We start from the raw sequence: 18464 nt of genomic DNA, 5'->3' as shown, positions 1-18464 counted from the left end.
TCTTAAGGAGCGCCTCCAGCAACACCAGACAGGCCGCTTAACAAGATCAGCCTCAGATGGCCTTCTCTCTGTCCCATCAGCCAGGACAGCTAGACTGGTGGGGACGAGGGAGAGGGCCTTCTCTGTGGTGGCCCCCACTCTGTGGAACTCCCTCCCTAGGGAACTCCGTCATGCCCCCTCTTTAATGAGCTTCCGTCGTGCATTAAAAACGTGGTTGTTCAGGCAGGCATTTGGGGTGGGTTAGGGTATTTAAAAAAAAAAAAATTATGGTAAAATTTTATTGTTTTAAATTGTTTTATGGGGGTTGTACATCGCCCAGAGTGGCTGGGTGACCAGTCAGATGGGCGATTAATAAATTTAATAAATAAATAAATAAATTCGTGGCACCTTCAAGATGAACACTAAGATACCACTAGATTCGCCATTGCTTTTGTCACAACAAAACTCTAGAAAACTAGAGAAACTACAAAACTAGAGAAACTTGGGGGGGGGGACTCTAGAAGACTTTACTAAGATCAAGGTGTTGGTTTTGACCTTTAAAACCCTATATGGTTCCGGCCCAGCCTATCTTAAGGAGCGCCTCCAGCAACACCAGACAGGCCGCTTAACAAGATCAGCCTCAGATGGCCTTCTCTCTGTCCCATCAGCCAGGACAGCTAGACTGGTGGGGACGAGGGAGAGGGCCTTTTCTGTGGTGGCCCCCACTCTGTGGAACTCCCTCCCTAGGGAACTCCGTCATGCCCCCTCTTTAATGAGCTTCCGTCGTGCATTAAAAACGTGGTTGTTCAGGCAGGCATTTGGGGTGGGTTAGGGTATTTAAAAAAAAAAAAAATTATGGTAAAATTTTATTGTTTTAAATTGTTTTATGGGGGTTGTACATCGCCCAGAGTGGCTGGGTGACCAGTCAGATGGGCGATTAATAAATTTAATAAATAAATAAATAAATTCGTGGCACCTTCAAGATGAACACTAAGATACCACTAGATTCGTCATTGCTTTTGTCACAACAAAACTCTAGAAAACTAGAGAAACTCTCGAAAACTAGAAACTTGGGGGGGGGGGACTCTGGAAAGCTACTAAGATCTTTGTGGTACTTTCAAGGAGCCAAGATCCAAAGGTTCACCTCATGCAATAATTTTTCACACCATGTGCGTGTTACTCACTTGGGAAGATGCCTCGGGGATGGCAGTGACACTAACTTTGCTTCTCTGCAACTTTTGAGTTTGAACTTTGATATGTAAGTGAAGGAGCAGTGAGCAGCATGAAGTTATAAGAGATCCATGAAATCAATGGGACTTAAGTTAGTCGTGCCTTACTTGTCCCATTGATTTCAATGGGCCTACTCTAAGTATGACTAAATCTGGATCCAACCCACTAATAGTGCAACCCTATACATGTCTCCTCAGAAGTAAATCCCATGGGACTTCTTCCCAGCTAAGTGTGTCTGGGATTGTAGCCTTGCTAAGGAATAAGTCCCCTTGATCTGAGTAAGAATTACTTCCGCGTGAACATACTTTGGGTTCTGCTGTAAGGGAGTTGTGTTGTGTGTGGATATGGCAAGTGGGTTAAACGTGCTGTTATATTGCCCTCTAGTGGCACGTTGTTTAACTTAAAATCACTCAACAGCCTCAACAAATTAGGCGTGGTGGCGGTGAGGAACAACGGGTTCCAATCACATTGCTTCCATCACGCTGTGGCCTGCCTCATTCACAGAATTTTAGAGCAGGTCCAGATGTTCACATTGTACTTCCACTTGTAACCCTGCCGTGTTTTCCCACTGCTTCTTCTGTCTTCTTACCGTGGAAAAGCTGTTGAGGAGAAAAAGACGGAATAGTTTCGGATTGGTAGCTCTACAGGCCTTCCATCTGGAAGCATCCCTGGACTCAACGCTCAGCATACACCCCAGTTCTCTTGCATGCAGCCTTGGAGTAGAGAAGTTCACTTTGTTGCTGCCAAAGCTTCTGTGGGAGTGTGCGTGTGCTTCTTCCCTTTTCTCCTCCATCTACAGTGGAAGAATGAAAGAGCCGGGCCTCATTACTGCCCTGTGTGCTTTATGACTCTTCCTTCACTAGGAAAATTAAAGCTGAGGACTGGAACCAGTAGAAAGAGTGACCGGGAAAGGAGCAAGCTGGGCCAGATCTCCATGGCAATGAATGTGAATGCGGATTTTCATGAAAGTGGCTTTGGTCCATCAGGAGCACATGAAGCAAAAAAATGTGGAGTAAACACAACCCTATAACCTGCTTTTCACGGGTCAAACTGCACTTTAATCTGCCTTACTTTGTGGTTGGATGGGCGGAGTCCTGCTAGTAGAAGTGAACGTCATCAGCCCCATAAATGCTGCTCAGCCAATGAGAGAGGCTTGTTCCCACCCCTCTCTATGCTCCACTGCTCAAGGAAGTGTAATGGAAGAGATGAGTAATGTTGGATAGTTAACCCTACACCTCTGTGTCCACCAACTGCGAACAGCAATACTGAAGCCCAGGGACAGACTGACAGGCATGTAGACAGGAGGCACCTCAGTCCTGCAGGGAGGGAAGGGGCTGGAATTGCCTCCCTCCGCTAGTGTTCTGGGGTCAGCAGTGGGGGCTACTGCTGCTGCTGCCTCCACTTCCCTAAATGCAACTAAGCCTCCTCCTCCTCCTCCTCCTCCCCACAAACATTCAGGAAACTCACACACACAGGGGCCTATTCTGCAGGGGAGACATGAATGAATCAGAGGCTCCTGTTTGGGAATGGAAAAAGCAAACTGCTGCATTACTCTGAAGGGGCGACCCAGCACGATTCCATGATTGGGAATTGTGCTGAACTGGCCATACTGCTCCCTTGGTGTACTGGCCACCCCTTCTCCTTGCCATCTGTGTATTCCTTAGTTGCAGGTGTATTGTGTGACTGCGAAGTTGCAGGTGTATCGCCACTGCAAAATAGCAGCTGGCCGCCCTTTCTCCTCCCTCCTCTGTCTATTCCGTAGGTGTATTGTGGCGACTGTGAAGTTGCAGGTGTATCACCGCAGTGAAATAGCGGCTGCCCACCCTTTGTCCTTCTGCTCTGTATATTCTTTATTGTGAACAACATATAAACTGGCTACTCCACTATTGTGAATGGAACAGGGCTACTGATATTATGAATGGGAAAAGGAGGCTACTTACTGTGAAAGCAGCCCTACTGCAAATGGGGGAAAAGACTGAAGGGGGAGGGGGAGGCCCCACCCCTTGACCACCTCACTGCCAGATCACAGCCATGTCACAGAGGCATGCCCAAGATTTAAGGCAGAGGGACGGCGCATACTGCAGGGGAACCGCCTGGGAGCCGCTTTAAGTAAAAAATACAGAGTAAAAGGACTTTCAGAAAATGCGGCTTTTCAAGAGAGATGCAGTGGGTTGGCTGTGGATTGGCCATGACATCATGTGTGCCTAATGACTTTAAGCCACAGCAGCATCAGAGAAAACCTCCCATGTAGATGGGCCCCAAGACTCCTGGGGTGGTGGCAAAAATAACTTGCCTCCTCAGCTGTAACTTTTTAATACATCCAGTTCCCATTTTCTGTGTACTTAGCATTTGCCTACTTATCCGATTTAAGGCACAATCCTATACATATTTAGACAGGAAAAAAGTCCTACAACTCCCAGCATTCCCCAGCCAGCCATGCTAGCTGGGGAATGCTGGGAGTTGTAGGACTTTCACTCGTTTAAACATGCAAAGGACTGCACCCTTAGATTTCTTTTCTACCTTATCCCAAGGCTTTCAAGGGACTTACAGTAAAGGATGAGGTTATTTTTATCCTTCCTGCTCCAGATTAGGCTAAGTGAATGTGACATGACTATATCCAGGCAGTCAGTTCTTGCCTTCACAGTAACACTATTCCAATTCCCGAGTTCCCTTTCTGGGAAATCCCGTCAAATCCTGACTCTCCCATGTTGAGATGAAAGCCTTCGTATTTCATCAAGCCTTTGTGGAGTGAATTAGTATGGGTCGAATCCAACTACAGTCCTACTTAGAGTAGACCCATTGAAATGATTGGGACACTGAGGTCCATTCACTTCAGTGGGTCTACACTAAGTAGGACTGTAGACAGATTCTACCCTATGTTACCAGTAGAACTCCTTGGAGCTTCTTTAGGGGTAAAAGTGGGTTTTGCATTTTATCAATAACTTCATTCACTGGGTTGCATCCAGGCCCTGACTTCCATGAATGGATGTGGATTCTGTTCAAAGAAGGTGTCTCTTCTGCCCAGGTTTTGGGGATTCCCCCTTCCCCGCAACACACATACTACAGCTCATCTGTTTATCAGGGGCCCCCAACCATTTATGTAGCATTTTCAGGAGGTTGCAGGGGCTCCGTGGGAGGAGGGAGGGGAAATCCACTTCTGCTAGTCCAGTTGCATGAGCCTAAATCCAGATCCAGTCCTTTCATTCTTATGTTTTAATCCCCCCCCCCTTTTAAAACTGTTATTGATGGTGATAATGTTCCATCATTCTACTGCCACTTTTTCAAAACTTTAGGCAGATTTTAAATCTTAAAAACAAATAATCATAGGTGAGTCAGGATTGGAACCTTGATCTTCCATGACCTCAATGCAGCTGTCTGGATTTGAACCTGGCTCTGAGATGGGGGCTTAGCCAAAGCCACCTGGTGATTCTCATGGCTGCATTAGGAATAGATCCTGAAATTCTTCCCAATACTTGATCCATTGCACTATACTAGTTCACCAGTTAACCCATGAATTAGCGCACTCTGTAACAGAAAAATTCTGTGTAGGTCTACTCAGAAATAAGTTCCACCGAGTTCAATGGCACTTACTCCCAGGTAAGCATGCACAAGACTGAAATCTAAGGGCACAATCCAATGCATGTTTAGACAGAAAAAAATGCTACAACTCCCAGCATTCTCCAGCCAGCATGCTGGCTGGGGAATGCTGGTAATTGTAGGCCTTTTCTCTGTCTAAACATGCATCGGATTGTGCCCTAAATCAATTAAGCCAGGATATCATTGTTGTGATTCTTAACGCGCAGTCATTCTGTTTTGTTCTTATTGAATAACCTTCTGAAACACATCTCAGTTTGAGAATACATTGTTTTATTGTTGCTTTTGTTGTCATTGTCATAATTATTGATTGATACTCATTACCAAAAGTTACAAAACAAGGAGAGTGCAGATGTTAATTGGTCTTCTTCCTCGTGGAAACTACTAAATCCTGGAAAAGCAAAAAGAAGAACAGTGAAAAATGTAATGTTTGGTAAGGTGTCTGACGGTGTCTGAGGGGAAAAGAGAGAAGGTTGGGCTGGGTTGAGCATTCCTAGCTCTGTCATGGTAAATTATTGTTGTTATATTACAATTAGGGCACAATCTTACACATGTTTAGACAGAGAAAAGGCCTACAACTCCCATCATTCCCCAGCCAGCCTTGCTGGCTGGGGAATGCTGGGAATTGTAGGCCTTTTCTCTGTCTAAACATGCATAGGGTCATGCCCTTAGTGTTCTCGCTATTGTTGCTGTCATCTGTATCCCACAGGGCTGAAATACCCCTCCTCGCAAATTTCCGATTACTTTGCTCTGGATATTTTGAGTTGGATCCAGAGCTAGTCATGCTTAGAGGAGACCCACCGAAATCGGTGAGACCAGTGCTGCTTCCAGGTTGCTGAGAACACTTGGGCATGACATGCTCAACAGATCCCCTCCCTCAGTGAGTCCACCTTCTCACTGTCATCACCACCAGTTCCTGTTGCTCCTCACCCTCTTTCTCAAAACTGCTGTTGCTGGCTTGACAGGGAGAGAGCCAGTGAGAAAGTAGGCAGGGGCATCTACTGCCCCTCACCACCACTGTGGTCTGAGCCAGAGTGAAAGGTAAGTGAACAAGCGGGTTGTAATGGGGAACAGGAGGGGCTCTTGTCAGTGGGCTCTTACTGTGGTGTGAGCCCCTGGCAAGTGCCCAACCGTCCTTATTCTTGACGCCGGTCCCAAGTGTGAGAAACTAGTCATGGCTTACTTAAGATTTGATTACACTTCACAGACTGGGCTAGACTAGATATCATAAGTCAGGGGTAGGCAACCTGGTGCCCTCCAGATGTTTTGGACTACAACTCCCATAATCCAAATAAATATTGGCCAGGCTGGCTGGGGCCAATAGAAGTTGTAGTCCAAAACATCTGGAGGGCACCAGGTTTCTTACCACTGTCCCAAGTACACTGAGGGCCATTCACTCACTGTATTATTTGATTTCCAAGGAGATGGCTGTTTTCGTATGCAAGGTTGGATCCAGATTTAGTCATGCTTAGAGTAGACCCATTGACATGAATGGGACTTAAGTTAGTTATGACTAACTTAAGCCCCACTGATTTTGATTGGTCTGCTCTAAGCATGACTGAGACTGCATCCAGCCATTTATAGTCACCAACAACATTTGCCATCTCATGATTTGTTTTAGTAGCAGTCAGTGACTGACCACTGATAAGCAGCAGTGATCAACATCTGAGTTTCTGGCATATGATAATCAAATTGGACCTATCGGATCACAGGGTCTTTCATTGTCATGGCACCCACAACATATTGTTACCCAAACCACCATGTTGACCAAACAACCCTGGCCATCAGAAGAAGAGAGAGAAACAAAAAGAGCTGTTCACTCACTTTGGCCTGCAGAGGTCAGTAGAATTCAGCCATGCCAGAAATTCTTGCCTCAGGACATCCTTCCAGTCATCAGAACCTTTTGGCAGAGCAAGTCTACAAGAGAAAGAGACTGTGCTGTAGACGCTTTCTGCCTGTGGGATCCCAGAGATGGAGACCGGAAAATCAAGGAAAGTTGTGAAAGAGCTGTCGTAGTGGCGGGGTGGGTGGGGGATCCCAGATCCCTGGTTGCCTAGGCAACTAAAAATCTGATGCTTGCACCTAGGAATTGGAAACACCTTTCTTAATACAGCCCCAGTAGTAGACTTCATTAGGAATTTTATTCCTGACAACAGTGTTCATCTAAATGATGTAGAAGATGGAATGAGAAAGAGAGGGGGGGGGGGGAAAGTGGGAAGATGTAAGCAGGTTGGCATAAGTCTGCAGACACCATTTTCCAAAATGGCCACCAATCACTCTTCTACCACACCTTTCTGATAAGCCAAGGCACCTACATCCATAAAATGTACGTCAAAGGAAATTTAAAAATAGTGTCTGTTGTACTTAACCCTACATAAACCAAGCATATCTGCTCAAATGTACATGATATTTGTTGGAAGTGACACTCTCCCTATGCTGACTTTTGCATGGTTTTTTCTTTTTTTCCTTTGCCCCCAAATTAAAGAATATTGAAAAGATATGGGGTTGGATCCAGACTTAGTCATACTTAGAGTAGACCCACTGAAATCAAAGATTCCAAAATAACTTTTTTTGGGATATCTAGCAATGCATTCAAAAGTAAGCCTTATTAAATTCATTGGAACTTACTCCCAGGTCAGTGTGTATAGGACTGCAGCCTTAAAGATGAAGCAGAACCAGGGACAACTTACTATTAGCTTATTGGTATCTGCAAGAATATGTATAGCTAAATGTTGGAAAACATCACTTATTTCACAAATTTTGGATTGGCTCAAGAAGGTTTGGAAAGTACCTTTATTAACAAAGTTAACTTATTTCACAAGATGTTATTCTAGTTCCCATGCAGTCAGAGATGATCCTGATTTGTTAATTTTTTGAATAATAAATATCAAGCCATGTATTTTTTTCTCTTTATTATAAATTGCTTTATTCTTGTATATTGATACGTTTATTCAGATATATTTTTGTTTTTCTTTTTCTTTTTCCACTTTTTTTGTATACATATTTTAGTTTTCCTTCTATTTTTGTCTCTTATACATTACATGTATTTTTCTGATTTGAACATAATTTTTAAATATTCCTTTAAAAATGTGTCAAATAATATATGTTTAGGGGTGTAACAAAGTCAATGGTACCAAAGCTGTATATCAGTTACCCATTTGAAGATACACAGGAGGATGTTGAAATAAATGTATTTACTCCTTGTTTGTTAGTGTGTAGTGGCAAGAAGAATCAGAGCACCTCAGGGGCCAAGTGGTTTACCACAGAATGAACTTTCATAGGCAATCTCTTTGATCCAATAAGCATGGAAATATGTCTCTGCACATGAATCTGTGGTATGTAGTTCCTCAAAGATTCATGGGATAAGTGCCTTATCACAGCCTTCCCCAAGATGGTGTCCTCCAGATGTGCTGTTGACCATGTTGGCTTAAAAGGATGGAAGTTGTAGTCAAGCACAACTGCAGTGCACCAGATTGAGGAAGCTGCCCCCCTAAGCAACCTGTATTCAAAGGCATGCATCCATGCACTGCACAATGGTTGCTATAATAACCTCTTAAAGGCGGCATGTTTATTTTCACAACATTGTGGTCAGATCCTCCCTGAAACATGTGTAGCTGACATTTAACTAATTTGTGAGATCCGAATTCCAATTAATTATCCACTGAGCACATGGGGAAGTGTGGATAGTTTAGTCTCTGATCTAGAATTTAAATGCTCCACCTATGCTGAAATATAATCTTCTTGCAGTCCAGATCAATAATGTTGCTGGTCTTACCTCTTTTGTTCCATATTTTGCACAAGCCAAATAATGAAATCCTTTCCCTCCCAGGATCCAGCATCACTGCCTTGATTCCTTGTACCAACCGCCGTGGATTCAGCTTCTCTCTTGGATGGGTCAATGATGTTGCTGGGCAGAAACGCAAAAGAGGAGATCAGTTTTGGTTTTCCACCAAGGAACACTATCGTGCTTCAGCTCTGTTAAACCCACCTCCTCTTCTCCCTGACTTTGGATACACACATTACTTTTTTTTAATCTCAAAGTATGCCAGGAAAAGTGGTCAAATATGCAGTGGTGCAGCTAGGTAAATTTTAGCACCTGAACTTAATGGTCTTATGGGAGGCCCCATTAGATGGGCATGGGCACCATTTTATTTTTTTCCCAGGCATTTTAGTTGTTCTGTTATTGTGTTTTAAATCTCTGCATTGCTGCTAGGTTTTCTTTTGGCTTTGATTTTTATTTCATAGTGTCGTTTTAAACTTTTAAATTTCTATAATGAATTTTATGCTGTATTCTGTGGTTTGAATTACTGTGAACCACCCAGAGAACTTCGGCTATCGGGTGGGTAAGTAAGTAAGTAAGTAAACAAACAAACAAACAAATATCACATTTGTATTCCAGCCACCTTCAAGAAGCTCAGAATAGTATGCAAGGGGATTATCCCATTTAATTGTCACAATAACCCTGTGAGGCTGTTAGGCTGACAGATCCCACCTGACCCAAGGTCACCCAATAAGCTTTACAACTGAGCAGGGATATGAACTTATATTTCCCAAAAGTTCCAAATCCAACCCTCTATCCACAACCCCATACTCAAGATATGTCGATTCTCATTTTTACCTCTAGTATGGTAGGGGGTGAGGACATTTTATGAAGATCTGTTAAGTCACAACCACAGTCATGGTAGGGCTGGCTTCACTATTAGGCAGAGTGAGGCAGCTGCCTCAGGCGGCAGAGTGTGGTGGCAAAATGTTGGAGGAGAGTACTGTTTGTGAGCTTGGTAATCCCAGACACAGTAGAGGACACTGTCCCACTGCCTGTGTTGAAGTAGAATTCAACAGCCAGGCCAGTTGGCTTCTGTGCATGGAATTGGGGAAGGCACCATCTTGTCCTTAGCTTTAGGCAGCAAAATGTCTTGGGCCAGCCCTGTTAAATGTGGTAGTTACAGCTACAACATTGCCTTCCTGGGCACCAAAGGACTTTTCTTCTCCAATCACAACTGGGATTGGAGTTCCACAAATCTAGATTAAATGCCTTTCTCTGTCCCAGCATATCCATTGCCTTTCTCTGTCCTAGTGAATTATTTCTAGCAATTGTTTTTAGAGATAATATGAAGCAGTACCTATTAGCAATGACTTCTTGGTGCAGCCACCAAGGAGATGCAAGGAAATGTCTGTGTACAAATCCTGGATTCCCTAAGCTTATCTATTAACAATATTGGGAAATATTGGAAAACCATCTTGCACAAATTAAACATATCGCATGCTCCCCTCCATTTTTGTTAATCTTGGTTCACAAATCAAGGGTGCATAGCATAAATTTGAGGTGATGTGGATGGCTTCCCCCTGCCCTAAACTCATCAGCATCACTCCAGCATTATGGGGCATGTTGTACTTGAAGGACGGCCCATGCTTGAGAATGCTAGTGCATGGTGCGGAGGGAGATCCTGGGCAAGAAAACAGCATTACCGTCTAACCTGCATGTTTCCCCAGTGGAGGCTGGTGGCTCCGATTTCGGTGGGGTTTAAGTCATTCTGGGTTTAAGTCAGAACTAGCCAGAACTCTAAAGGAGCTATCCAAGGTGCTGAACCTATTTTGAGGATAGCGTTCAGAACCTTGGATATCTCCTTTAGAGTCCTGGATGGTTCTGACTGAAACCCAGAATGAAATCACAGCCCCACCGAAATTGAAGCCACCAGCCTTCACTGTTCTCCCGACTTCTCACCCAGCCTTTCAAGCTTCAGTTTGCCCAGCACCTTTCCTGGAATCCTGGATAAATCAGAACAATATGTGCTATAGACTTACTCAATGTTGTTCTCTCTCCTATTCAAGAGCCATTCCACAAAGTTCCTCTTCATCACGTTGTCCACAGTTCGACTGTAATCGCTTGCTAAAGTTCCCTCTGAATACCGCCTCTGCAGGAACCTGGGCTCTTTTGGGATTTCCCTAAGAGCAAAGAGAAAACACACAGAGAATATGAATATTAGGGAAAGCTTTTGCCTCTTGCTTAGGACAACACTTCGGTCCAACTCAGATGCTTGCTCCTTCCTCCTTCCCCATTTGCACACAAGATGAGGAGATAATTCACTTCTAATTTGCAGCAAACCCTAGTTTGCTCAGTCATCCAAATGCATGTTCTGTGGTTTGTACAAACCATAGTTTGCTCTCAGACCAGGATCCCATACCAGGATGAAACCATGGCCTGGGTTCCTGGTTAAAGGGCAAACTAGCATTTGCGCAAACAATTATTTGCCACATTTGAATGAAGCAGAAAACAATGACTTGCTGCTGGATGGCAGAAGCATCTAATCTCCTCCCTTTACATGCTGGAGAAGGGAAAGGAGGAGGAGGAAGAGCACGAGCCTCGCTGCCGCTTATTCCCAGTCTTCCAAACCATCGTTTGAAAGATCGTCTGAATACAGTCTCAATTTCTGTGGGACCAACACTTTGATCAGTGTGGTGTAGTGGTTAGAGTGTTGGATTGGGACTCAGGAGATCCGGGTTCACGTCCCCACTCGACCATAAAGTTCACTGGATGACTTTGAACCAGTCACTGCCTCTCAGCCTACCTCGCAGGGTTGTTGTGAGGATAACATGCAGAGTTGGAGGATTATGTGTACCCTGCCTTGGGTTCCTTGGAGGGAAGGCCGGATATAAATGTAACAAACAAATAAAAAAAATTAAAAATAATTTCTTAAGTTATCCTTCTAACCAAAATGTTGCCATGTGGCTGAAGTATTTCCAGCTTTGTGATAGCTATAAGCAAGCACATTTGTTCTAAGTTAAAGAGAAAAGTGCATGCTGAATGCCATGTTTCAAAGTTTACTAATACCACCGGTTCCCATAAAATGTATGTATGTATGCATGTATTTATTTCTATACTGCCCAATAGCCGAAGTTCTCTGGGCAGGTCACAAAAATTAAAACCACAAGGTACAGCATAAAACAATATAAAATATGAAAACTTAAAACTACAATATTAATGTACAACCAGAATAAAACCTAGCAGCAATGCTGACATTTAAAATACAGGTTTAAAACAGCAGAGTTAAAAGACTAGAATGCTAAAATGCGGGGAAAATAAAAAGGTCTTCACCTGGCACTGAAAGGAGCACAACATAGATGCCAGGTGAACCTCGCTAGAGAGTTCATTCCACAACCAGGGTGCCACAGCAGAAAAGGCCCTCTTCCTGGTAGCCACCTGCCTCACTTCCCTTGGCAGGGGCTCCAAAAGAAGAACCCCTGAAGATGACCTTAAGGTCAGGGCAAATACATATGGGAGGAGGCGATCCTTCAGATAACCTGGCCCCAAGCTCTTTAGGGCTTTGAATGTTAATACCAGCACTTTGAATCAGTGCAGCACAGATGCAAAAGTATTGGTGATCTCGTTGGCCAGTCCCTGTTAACAATCATGCTGCCCTGTTCTGGAGCAGCTGAAGTTTCCAAACCATTTTCAAAGGCAGCCCCATGTCTGCAGTACTCCAGAAGTTACCAGAGCATGGATAACTGTAGGTAGGCTTTCCCTGTCCAGATAAGGGCGTAGTTGGCATATTAGATGTAGCTCTTTAATGCTGCTTCCCCAGGGACCTGCTGACTGTGTCATATAGCCTACCACACATTTTGCTTGCCAGTGATAAAGCATGAGGCAAGACATGGTATGAACCTGTGTAATGGTTCCTATGTTATGGCTGGTTCATGCATAGGGATGTGGGGAGAGGCTGTGGCTCAGTGGCAGAGCACTGGCTTTGCATGCAGAAAGTCCCAGGTTCGATCCCCAGCATCTCCAGGTAGGGCTGGGAAAATGCCTGCATGAAACCCTGGAGAGCTGCTGCCAGCCAGTGTCGACAGTCCTGGGCTATGTGGACCAAGGGTCTGACTCGGTATAAGGCAGCATCCTATGTCCTGTGTTCCTATGCGCAAATCAGTCTGATTCTGGTGCATGTCACTTTCACATGCATTCACCCAGAAGCCTGTCCCATCCTATTTCTGCACTATATCTGCCCTAGCGTTTGTGTTTAAATATATATATTTTTAAATGCATTTTCTCTCAAAACACACATTTTGACACATATTTAACCAAGTTAATATTGAAACATATACTGATAGACTTAAGCTGCCGAGAACTGCACGGCATCATTTGGAGAAGTGGCAAATTTGGTGGATAGTTAAGTTCTGATCACAGGTCAGTTCATATCTGAAATGGCCAAGACAGCCAGTGTGGTGCAGTGGTTAGAGTGTTGGACTGGGACTCAGGAGATCTGGGTTCTAGTCCTCACTTGGCCATAAAGTTCACTGGGTGACTTTGGGCCAGTCACTGACTCTCAGCCTATCCTACCTTATACGGTTGTTGTGAGGATAAAATGAAGAGGAGGAGGACGACCATGTAAGCCGCCTTGGTTCCTTGCAAGAGGAAAAAAGGTAGGATATAAGTGTAACAATAAATAAAATCAAGACGGAATTTCTCAAGCACCCCATCTCACAAGCTTACCTGGTGCCATCTTCCTCCATCAGCACAAAGCTAAGAGAGATCAGAAGGAGTGAGAGAACTTTGAAGAATGTCATGTTTGCAGCTTGAGTTCTGCGATTTAAAAGCAGTACATGGTGTATGAGAGACAGGGGTAGGGGAGATTCTCTGAACGGGAACTAAAGGGCATGGTTTCTCGGAAGCTAAGCAGGGTCAGCCCTGGTTAGTACTTGGATGGGAGACCGCCTGGGAATCAGGCTTCCTGCACTGAGCAGGGGGTTGGACTCGATGGCCTTGTAGGCCCCTTCCAACCCTATGACTCTATGAAAAACTTCAAGAATGCTGAGATTCATTTCACAGTACGATCTTAGGGAGAGGCTGCACTTGTGGCAACAGTACTTACACTGGTCCAAGTTTATCAACGTCCTCTTTCCAGTCAGCATCCTATGTTCCTGTGCTCAGTAGCACTTGAAACTCTGTCTTCTGAACGAATGCCTATGTATTATGGCAGTCTTCTACAACATGGCGCCCTCCAGATGCTTTGGACTACAACCCCCATCATCCCAGTCATTGGCCATGCTGGCTGGGGCTGATGGGAGTTGAAGTGCAAAACATCTGGAGGGCACCAAGCTGGGGAGGGGAGTCATCCTGTGGTCATAACATTGCAATGGTACAGGGCACATTTTGGGGCCAGAAATGGAAATTCCAAATAGCACTTTCCTTCTCTTGTGAATTAACATGGGATACAACCCACTGGGAAGTTCTCCTGTGCAAGCCCCATTGGGAATGGGCGGTGTGTAGGAGAACTTCCCAGAGGATTGTGCTCCATGGGTCAGAGCTGTCAATCTCCCACTTTGTTGCTGGCTTTCAGCAGGGCCGGCCCTATCATTAGGCAGAGTGAGGCGACTTGCCTCAGGCGGCAGATATTGCGGGTAGTGGTGGCAGCTGCCCCTGGCTTTTCCTGCTGAGCCCTCCTGCCAATCCCTCCTGTTGGAGGACAGAGCTGTATGCGCCACATGGCTTGTCCTGCACCCCATAAACTAGCCCACTGCCCTCAGGTGCAATGGAGGATGCTATTCTGTCACCAGTATTCAGCTACCGCTTTGTCCAGCTTTGGTATGTGGAAAGGAGTGGGTGGATGGGGGACATTTTGTCCTTCATCTCAAGCAGCAAATGTAATGGGCCAGCCCTGCCCTTAAGGGCACCCACAATCTGCCGCCTGAGACAGCTGCCTCACTTTTTTTCCTAATAGCGCCCCTTGGTTCCTAATAGTGCCCCCCCCGCCGTGTTAAGACTCCTGTTATCCTTCCATTTTGTCACATCACCTCCCCACTCAGATCTGACTTGCTGACATTGCGCTGTTTCCAGTTGCTGCTACTGCTTATGTTGTTGCAATTACCTAACACTGAGCAGCTTTACTTGGAAGTAGGGATGTACGGACTGTGTAAAATCCGCTCCGTCTGTGTTTTGCGGACTGTCAGGTGGCGTTTTGTTCGGTCGTCCGCTCACAGACAGATGCAAATTTTTTTCGTCATGTAGAAAAATACGCAAATAATTACATAAGAGGTTTCGTAATGATGTACGTAATTTACCTTAGTACGTAACATTTAGCATATTCTCCCCCCATTCCATTCAATTTTTCCTCAGCAGAAACGTCTGCATTTTCCTATGAATTAATAGGCATAAACTTAGGGAAAGTAAAAAAAAAAATCCAAAAGTCCATGGATTCTGCAGGTCAGATTCTTAGAAATCTGAGCTCATTTTAGTCTGTCTCAAATTTCTCCAGCATCCCTACTCGGAAGTAAGTCCGACTGAATGTGACAGGATTGCTGATAATGGTATGCTTTCCTAGAAGGATGCTTCGTAGCAGGGCCAGCCCTACCATTAGGCAGAATGAGGCAGCAGCCTCAGGTGGCACATGCAGGAGAGCGGCAGTGAGGTGTTGGACAGCAGGGCTGTGTGTGCTCTGTAACCTGCCCTGTGCTTTCTAGGCCAGCCTGCCATCCCCCAGAGTGCTGGAGAATGCTGTCCCATCGCCAGCGTTGAAATAAGATTGATTGCTAGACCAGCTGGCTTTTGCATATGGAATGGGGGAGGGTGCCATCTTGTCCTTTGACTCAGGCATCAAAATGTCTTGCTTATTAGGTAGGCACAGCTGCTTGAGGGCAAGGCCCTTCGAAATCTCTGGGACTTATGTCAATGTGAATAGGATGTTATTGCACAACTCCCGTGCACTGCATTGTCCACTGTGATGAGTTCGCAGCTTCCCACATCATTCTGGTTGTGCAATCTGGGCTGAACTGAGAATACAGGAAACAGCAGTTCAGAAAAATGGACCCCCAGTGGGAAATTCCAAGACAAGGGGCTGTCCCTCATTTGGACTGTGCCTCCTGTGCTAGTCCACAGGCTGCCAATCGAATGAGGGCACAATTCCTAAGCAGTTTGCAAGTGTCAGGTGTCAAATGTCTCCCAGGATATGCTTCCACTGGATGCAAGCGCCCATCTGAGACTGTCATGATCTGGCTTTCAGACCTTTGAGGATGCCCCCAGGCCATGGTGGTCTGCACAGGACATCTGGTCAGCAGAAGTAAAGCCTGAGCGCACCCTTCCCACTGACCAGACTCTGAAGCTGTGGCTGACAGCTGAGACCTTTCAGGTGATGTGTCTGAACGGCCCCCACCAACACCATCCAAGATTAGTTTGGTTACAAACACACATGTGAAACCATGGAAAAGCCACTGGAGGGGCAAGTTGCATTGGGGAAATAGCAAGCTGGAAAAGAGTTAAGCACACACACCCCTTGTAGGGTGCCCAGGTGTCCTACTTTACAGAAGGTAGTCCTCTGTTTTGGAGAGCTAGCAGAGGACAGTTCTCTGTTTGAAGATGTTCTCTGTTTGATGGGCTGCCCAGTCCAAGTCTGGCTGAAAGCCAAAGAACCGAGGGGCCTGGGTTGCCCATCAGCACATAGCAGGCTGAACAGGCACACAGGTCACTTAGTCAATCTTCTCCACTAGGGTGTGATGTCTTGTAGTTCTGTCTAAATGATGGTTATTCTTTCTAAATTTGCACCTATGCATATAAATTTGCATCTGCAAATTTTATGCAGATTGGTGTCTTCTTTTTCAGTGATGCATTTCCTCTTGTTTTGCCAATGCATAAGTGGCCATCCTACCTGCCCGCCACCTCTCCACTCTAAATTAACCCTTCCATTTTCAAAAGAGCTGTCAGGCTACAGTCACATGAAGGCCCGGTTCACATGTTTAAACAACTCATGCTTTGTTAACCACGGGTTGTTTTGGAGTGTGTGGAAGTGAGCGAGTGTGTTAGCTTCTGATTGCTCAACTGCTTCCACTAGAGGAGTACAGATTTTTTAAAATCCATTCCGCCTGTGTTTCCTGGATCGTCAGGCGTCTTTTCTTCCATTGTCTGCTCATTGACGGAATCTGATCTGTTTAGGGATGTATGAGAATTTCATTCCACCCGCACAAGTGCACATTGTCGCAAGTGTGCATTAATGTAAATGCACACTTACGCCAGTGCGCACTTGCGCTAATGTGCATTAGCGCACTTGCGCTAATGTGCATTAGTGCAAGTGTGAATTTGCACAAATCCCCCCCAAAGTAAAAAAAACTGATCTGCAAGTCCACAGAAACCATGCAACCCAGAAAAAGCTGGTCCGCTCCAGAATCCACAGTCAGATTCATAGAAATCCACACTCATTTGAATCCTTTGAGGATTTCTCCGACATCCCTAGCTTCCACTTTGTTGAACACCCCATTCCTGTGTTCTCTGTGATGTCTGAACCCTGAACCTTGAATCCTAAGTTGTTGAGGGAGAAACAACCCAGAGTTTTAACCCATTTTTTTTTCTTGTGTTAAAACTCTGAGTTGTTTCTCTCTCCACATCCCAGAGTTCCAGGTCTGAAACTCACATGCACTCTTAAACAACCCACGGTCAACAAACCATGGGTTGTTTAATCATGCAAACTTGGTCTTAGTGTGCAATGTGTAGTTTTGCCCTCAGACAGCCAAATTAAATTTGAGAATCTTACCTTCTGGATCTTTCAAAGCCGCCCTTGAGGAGTGGAGAGACTCTGGCATCCAACAGGAACCCTGAGGATTCCTTATATACCCAAGGGTGTGACAAAGTAAAGTCATTTCCGTGAAACAAACAGGAAGCCCCGCACCTAATCAAAGCAGATTAAAAGCAATTTAGATCAGCCACTCAAGGTTCGCTGACCTCTGGAGCATGAAAATGCCCTTTTAGAGCATGTTTGCATTCATGGCAATTAAACTTTTGCTGTGTTGCTAAAATGAAGATCCGGTGCATTTTCTATAATTAAAGCCATTAACCATCCAGATTTCCCCAGAACCATGCCTCTGTTAATTAGCAGGCCCCAATGGACGATGCCCATACAAGTTGTCTTGACTATAACCTGTCCAGCATTTGGGCTACTTTCCCCTGTTTTAGTTCAGGCTGCTGCCTTTTAATGTGGCAAATGATGGACACAGCCCAGTCATTTACTGTTTAGTGAGGCATCAAGGGACCTATTGCAATCACAGCGTAATCGTAGGCATCTAATAACTATTGCTTTCATTATTTTTTCCAATTATTAAATATGAAGTTGGAAAACTGATCCAAAAAATGCTAAATGCTCACTATAGCCACTTATTTTCCTACACAGCATTTTCAGCTTTTGGAGTGCATGCAGCAACTAGATAATAATGCTATGCATTATATTATTTTCTACAAAACAACGGACCCTTGTTACTATTGTTTTTCATTGTTTTTAAGCATATTTGTTCTGTTATTCATTGCAGCCTCCAGACAGTGGTACCGCTAGGTAATTTTAGACCCTGGATTTTATGCTCTTACCAGGGCGGGGACCTTTTAGGCCAGGCTTCCCAACCTGGCGCCCTCCAGATGTGTTGGACTACAACTCCCAGCATCCCCCAGCCAGCCATGTGTATTCCTTCAGCTGTGAACCACACAACTAACATTTCTCTTCTCTCCAGTGCCATTCCATGCCTTACAGCTGCTTCTACATTTCTGACGTGTTAAAGTATCAAGAACTGTTTTCCAACCCTGATCAAAACTTGCGTGATTTTGCATTTTAAACTCATTTAAATCACAGCTCCACCATGACTGCAGAAATAAAATGGAGTTTGCTTCTGCTGCCCCGATGCTAAGCACATCTACT

At 44.9% G+C, this 18464-nt stretch overlaps 1 protein-coding gene across 1 annotated transcript; it reads right to left on the bottom strand.

The window, feature by feature from the left end:
- Window positions 1-5056: 5056 nt before the first annotated feature.
- Window positions 5057-17444, bottom strand: GIP (gastric inhibitory polypeptide). The gene is made up of 6 exons (XM_084804818.1): window positions 17316-17444; window positions 13289-13378; window positions 10606-10746; window positions 8579-8710; window positions 6628-6720; window positions 5057-5194 (listed from the first exon to the last, which is right to left on the bottom strand). The coding sequence occupies exons 2-6, from the start codon at window positions 13360-13362 to the stop codon at window positions 5188-5190; spliced, it is 447 nt and encodes a 148-aa protein (XP_084660944.1). The 5' UTR covers window positions 13363-13378; window positions 17316-17444; the 3' UTR covers window positions 5057-5187.
- Window positions 17445-18464: the final 1020 nt, after the last annotated feature.

The sequence above is a fragment of the Heloderma suspectum genome, chromosome 6, assembly GCF_057233095.1.
Source record: "Heloderma suspectum isolate Gila_16-S chromosome 6, 16-S_ref, whole genome shotgun sequence".
Lineage (NCBI taxonomy): Eukaryota > Metazoa > Chordata > Lepidosauria > Squamata > Helodermatidae > Heloderma > Heloderma suspectum.
The sequence above is the reverse complement of the archived record's forward strand: the minus strand, read 5'-3'. Positions and strand labels throughout refer to the sequence as shown.

What these genes read in the sequence shown, in the direction of transcription:
- GIP (XM_084804818.1), bottom strand. Translation starts at nt 13,362, where the DNA reads ATGACATTCTTCAAAGTTCTCTCACTCCTTCTGATCTCTCTTAGCTTT. An exon ending in ATGGAGGAAGATGGCACCAG is followed by an intron (nt 10,747 to 13,288) that starts GTAAGCTTGTGA and finishes CTTTGCTCTTAG; the next exon opens with GGAAATCCCAAAAGAGCCCA. An exon ending in AGGAGAGAGAACAACATTGA is followed by an intron (nt 8,711 to 10,605) that starts GTAAGTCTATAG and finishes GTTTCTGCCCAG; the next exon opens with CAACATCATTGACCCATCCA.